The sequence below is a fragment of the Triticum dicoccoides genome, chromosome 4A (assembly GCF_002162155.2).
Source record: "Triticum dicoccoides isolate Atlit2015 ecotype Zavitan chromosome 4A, WEW_v2.0, whole genome shotgun sequence".
NCBI classification, from domain to species: Eukaryota; Viridiplantae; Streptophyta; class Magnoliopsida; order Poales; family Poaceae; genus Triticum; species Triticum dicoccoides.
In genome coordinates, this window is record NC_041386.1 from 97,259,757 (window position 1) to 97,265,703 (window position 5,947).

Consider the following 5,947-nt stretch of genomic DNA (forward strand, 5'->3'; position numbering starts at 1 on the left):
CAAGTGGTAAGCCAGACTTCCACTCGGAGGCTTAGCTGCAGTCCAAGTGCTCGCCTAAGTAATCAAAAATCCTACCGAGTGGTAAGTCAGACTTCCACTCGGAGGCTTAGCTGCAGTCCAAGTACTCGCCTAAGTTATAAAAATCCTACCGAGTGGTAAGACAGACTTCCACTCGGAGGCTTAGCTGCAGTCCAAGTGCTCGCCTAAGTAATCAAAAATCCTACCGAGTGGTAAGTCAGACTTCCACTCGGAGGCTTAGCTGCAGTCCAAGTACTCGCCTAAGTTATAAAAATCCTGCCGAGTGGTAAGCCAGGCTTCCACTCGGGGGCTTAGCTGCAGCCCAGCGCTCACCTAAGTGGACTAAGGAATAAGTCGATTGCAGTAAGCGCTCTGCTTTAAACCTACAAAAGACATTTCGAGCCAAGAGCAATCATATTCAAACGACAAATTCAAGTTCGGATCGATACCTAAAGGAACCGAAAGTGCTCGGGTGCTAAGCCCGTTAAGGTTTATCGGTTACAACTCCACTCGGCATACCGAGGCAAATTTAAAGCGTCGAGCTTAGAAGAAGTTTTTTACCCCTCCTGAGGAGGACTGGAAGGTGCAACGAACTCATCAAGATCAATTCCATCTGCGATCCGAGTGGCGGACGCAAGGAAAGTTTCCATAAAGGACCTGAAGTCATGTTTCTTGGTGTTGGCCACCCGGAGGGCCGCCAGCTTCTCTTCTCGCGCATCTTTGCAGTGGACTCGGGCCAGACACAGAGCGACATCTGCACCGCATTGAGCCGAGGACTTCTTCCACTCCTGCACTCGACCAGGGATCGTGTTCAAGCGAGCCATCAGCGACTCAAGGTCATTTTGAAGTGTCTCCCCGGGCCAGAGCGTCGAGTCGATGCGAGATGTGGCGACCTTCAGCCTTGCAAGATAGTCCACGGCAGCTGCAACACGGGACTCCAGTCGGAAAACATTCATGGCAACTTCGTCGTTCACCGGGGAATTGACGGGGTCGAGGTTTGGTTCCAGCCGGCTAGTTTCTTCTTCAAAGTTTTGACAAAATTCTGCAAGGACGATCACCGAGTCAAGGCGATGGTCGAATGAAAAAATCACTATTGGAAATGATTGCCGAGCATAGAGGTTTACCTTCAAGCATAAGAAACAGCTTCTTGGCAAGACCACTCAGGAAGGCCTCCAGATCATTTGTCTTCTCAGTCAACTTACTGACTTGGTCGGTCAGGGCAGCTTTATCAGTTTTCAGTCGACTGACCTCCTTGTTGGCGATCCCAAGAGCAGCTTTCAGATTTGTATTGTCTTGTTCAAGCTTGGTGACTGAAGCTAACTTCTCGTCAGCAAGCTTGATCTTCTCAGCTAGCTCAAGGTCTTTCTTCTGTTGGGCCTCCCTTACCTTACCTGCAAGTTACAGCAAGATCAGATTTTGAAACAAACGAAGGGGAAGATCAGTCGTCAAGGTCTCACCAAACATACCTTCGGTCTCCTCCTTTGCCTTCGTCAGTTTCTCCTGAACCAGCTTCAAATTCAGCTCGAGCTGAACGTGCTTGTTTTCCAGCTCAGAGTAGCGAGCCACAAGATCACAGGAGTTCTGCGAAGAACCAATCGACTAAAATGTCAAATATAATTCACTTCCGAGTGAAAAAGGAAAAATCACACGTTTCTAAGACTACAGCCGAATACAAGCATTCGACCGTAGTCTCGGGGACTACACCCAGTGGGTGCACTCAGCGTGCCCCCACTAATCCTATCGAAGATAGAGTCGACCAGTCGACCTCAAAAAAAAGAGAGAGAGAGAGATGTATTATTTAAGACTGTAATCGACTGCAAGCAGTCGACCACAGTCTCGGGGACTACACCCAGTGGGTGCACTCAGCGTGCCCCCACCGGTTTGCGAAATCCATTCGACATAGTCGAATGACGCAAAGACTTAAATTATAAAGCCTAAGGCCGACTGCCAGCAGTCGACCTTAGCCTTGGGGACTACACCTAGCGGGTGCACTCAGCGTGCCCCCGCTAACACGGAGTCTAAGTCGACACACCCACTGGGTGACTACTATAAATTCTGGAAAGAAAAGTTTTTGATAGCATATCCTAACAGAACAGGCGGTGGTCGACTGACCTGAACATTGCTTTGAAGGGCGGAACTGGCGTCGTAAGCTGCCTGGCTCGCATCCCGGATGGTCCTTAACTGCTCCATCATGATCCCTGCCTGGCGTATCGCCTCCTTCGCGGCGCCAGCTTGGTCCTCTAGGACGTGGTGCGTCGTGAAGAGGGAGGGCTGCTGAGCACTCGTCAGTGGATCTGTGAAGGACACAGTGTGTCGAGTGGTATTCTCTTCCTCCGCAATCAGAGTCTCAGGCACCGTCACATCCTGGGGCACCCTGCTGGCAGACGCTTTCCTACTCTTTCTGCGCTTCAGCGGTTCCTCATCCTCATCATCATCAGGGAGAGTGATAACAACATTGGGTGGAGCTACAGAGAAGAATCAGGATTAGAGATCATGAGTCAGTCGACTAAAAACGGCGTTAAGAATATAGTACCTGGTTTTGAGGTTGCTGCGTCCTCCATCTCATGGTCATCAGCCCGGGCTGAGGTCTCAGAAGTAGCAGCACTGCAACTCCAAAGAATCAGTCGACTAACTTCAGCGTCAACCAGAGACAAAGTTCACACAAAATAAGAAGACTTAAGCAGCATGATTACCCTGATATGGTGGGGATGGACACCTTCATCTTCGGCAGGAGCTTGGTCGGCTTCGACGGAGCCGCCCGGGGCTGCTTCGGCGCCTTTTCAGTCGGCGCCGGAGAGGTGGTCCGAGGGCGCTTGGTCGACTGTGCAACGGTCGCAACCCCCTTGCCACGTTCAGTCGAAGGGTCGTGGACAAGCTTCGACCGCCTTTCTGAGCGCGGTGGTACAACCTCCTCCTCCTCTTCTTCCTCGTCTTCAGCGTCATCTTCATCACCGTCATCGTCGTCATCGTCATCATCATCCTCAGCAACGTCCGAGTCCCATTCCTCCTCCTCCTGGCTCTCGCCCCCACTCGCCTCACCCTCCTCAGTCGGAGCCTGTGCTCCATTGGGCATCGAGTACAGCTCGGTGAGGGCCTGATAGACATCAAGACAAGGATCAATCGACCAATTGGCAGAATAAACAGAAATGAATATGACAAGAACACATTGGAGAGCAGAGCAGGCATACCTTGTTTGGATCACTGTTGTGGTCGAGTGGAGGAATCCTTCTGGCTCCGCGTGGGTTATCCTTGTTTCTGGTAACGGCGGCCATCCATCTTTCCAGAGTGACATCGTCGACTGCTTCTGGATGGACTCGAGTCTCGTCTTCAGTCCCACAGTACAACCACATGCAGTGGCTCCGGAACTGAAGGGGCTGGATACGACGCCTAAGGAAAACCTCCAGGAGATCCATGCCCGTCACTCCCTCTCGAACCAACTGTACCACGCGCTCCATCAACATCTTCACGTCAGCTTTCTCCTCCGGAATCAACTTCAGAGAGGAGGGCTTGTTCACTCGGTCCATGGTAAACTGAGGGAGTCCACTCGACTGCCCCGGCGTCGACTGATCCTGGCAGTAGAACCAGGTCGACTGCCAGCCTCTGACTGACTCGGGAAAAATCATGGCTGGGAAGGTGCTCTTATTCCTCACCTGGATCCCCAGGCCCCCACACATTTGGACGACTCAGGTTCTTTCATCGCCTGGGCTCGCCTTCTTCACGGTCTGAGAGCGACACGTGAATATATGCTTGAACAAGCCCCAGTGCGGTCGACAGCCCAGAAAACCCTCACACATGGACACGAACGCGGAAAGATAGGCGATAGAATTTGGGGTAAAGTGGTGGAGCTGCGCTCCAAAGAAGTTCAAGAAACCACGGAAGAAAATACTCGGCGGCAAAGAAAATCCACGATCAACATGGGTGGCCAAGAGCACGCACTCACCCTCTTCTGGCTGGGGCTGCCACTCCTTCCCCGGAAGCCTCGCAGCTCCATGGGGGATCAAGCCCTCGTTGGCCATGTCGAGGAGGTCTTTCTCTGTGATGGTCGACTGGATCCAATCTCCTTGGACCCAGCCCTTCGGCAGGCGGGATCTAGACGAAGACCCGCCGCGGCTGGTGGATCTCCTTTTCGCCTTCTCCGTCGCCAACGCCTTCTTCGCGCGTTCCAGCGCCGTCGTCTTCTCCTTGGCCATGGTTGCCGGCGAGATGCGCGAGGAGAGGTTGGGCGGAGGCGAGAGCGAGCGCGTCGGGCGGAGACGAAGGGAGCAGAGAAAGAGAATGCTGAGGCACTGTACAAAAAACCCTCGCCGGGCGCATTTATAAGGTCCCTTCTGAGTGGATGACAGGTGGGCCCGTCGATCTAATCATATCCAGGAACAGTTATGCAGGCGGGATACGTGGCGAAGAAAGCGGCGCGGGGATCGAGGCATCTATATCCCGTCCCATCCGAACGCCGCGGTCCGCTCCGTTTCGCGCGCTTCCCCAAATTTCGCATCCCGCAGAATCCGCGAACGGCAGACCAGTCTGTCAGACGCGGGATTTCCTGCGATCCGTCGCTCGGAAATCGTCAAAGCCCGAAAGATCACTCGACGAAAGAAGAGAATGGATCGAGTCGACTGAAGACAAGTTGGTCACTATCAACGAAGAGATTCTTTGGTCCAGGACAACGCACGACCAGTGTGCAAAAGTTAATCGGAAACAACATCAACTCCTTCCTCACTCGAAGCCTCAATCCATTCGGGGGCTAATGATGGGGTCATGTACCTAGGGTAGGGTCACTGACCTGATCTAAGTACCCTGCCCAAAGACACCCTTAGAAGAGGTCACCTTCCAGTCGACCAACGAGGGACTCACTCGACTGACTTGAAGGACTCGACCACGAAGACTCACTCGACCACCAGAAGGTCAAGAGGCACTCTGCACTGCAACGGCCTGTAATTAAGTAGACTTTATGATAGTAAAGACACTTTATGTGGGGCGTTACCAGTAACGCCCCAGACTTAACTCACCTTAAACCCTCTCCTACGTGGGCTGGCTGGGGTCCTGGCGCACTCTATATAAGCCACCCCCCTCCACAGGTAGAGGGGTTCGGCACCCTGTAACTTGTATACATATAATCCACTCGACCGCCTCTGGGCTCCGAGATGTAGGGCTTTTACTTCCTCCGAGAAGGGCCTGAACTCGTACATCCCCTGTGTTTACAACCTCTCCATAGCTAGGACCTTGCCTCTCCATACCTACCCCCCACTCTACTGTCAGGCTTAGAACCACGACACAAGCTCTTCCCTCTTGTCCTCAACAGCACCAATTGCATCTACAGCAGCATCACCAACCAGACGCCTTGTTTCAACCAGATGCTGCACATACTCAAGCTCCCAGTGCCAGAAATCACAAGTGACCTAATTAATCAGTGGCAAAATTAGTTAACCAACTCCAGAAAATTACAGATTTAATGATTCAACTACTGCATTGCTCTAAACTACTGCATTAGTTAACCAGCTACTCTGCTTCATTACTAAAGTGAGCTGACATGGCATGAATCTACTGAACTGGCACTTACATGGTGGTTCACGCACTTGTAGAAGATCCATCCATCGTGCTCATCGGTGCTAGACCGGTAGAACCTCACCTGCTCGCCGCAATCCGGGCACCCGATCAGTGGTACAACAACGGAGCGGCCACGCAGCACTGAGCGCATGGAGCTGGAAGACGACATGAAGGAGGAGACAGAGGAGGCGGAGGAGGGCGTCGGCAATGGCTGCGGCGGCGGAAGGCGACGGTGGCGGCGCGGACGGGAGTTCGCTAGGGTTCGGAGGAGAGGAAGCGGAGAGCCAGAGGATAAGGAAGCGGAGAGCGAGAGGATATGGGTTGCGGGAGGGAGGAGACAGGAGCGACCCGGTGCGGTTCGACCAGGTGGGGTGCGGTCCGACCA

The 5,947-nt window shown here is 53.1% G+C and overlaps 1 protein-coding gene across 1 annotated transcript in view; it reads right to left on the reverse strand.

Annotated features, from left to right (window-relative positions):
• LOC119283436 overlaps positions 1–5,713 on the reverse strand; it is a 15,671-nt gene extending 9,958 nt beyond the window's left edge. Inside the window, exons 1-2 of the mRNA XM_037562989.1 lie at positions 5,576–5,713; positions 5,292–5,414 (exon numbers count right to left, since the gene is read on the reverse strand). Of these exons, the coding sequence (XP_037418886.1) occupies positions 5,292–5,414; positions 5,576–5,713 (261 nt within the window). The remainder of the gene's footprint in view (positions 1–5,291; positions 5,415–5,575) is intronic.
• Between the last annotated feature and the right edge of the window lie 234 nt (positions 5,714–5,947).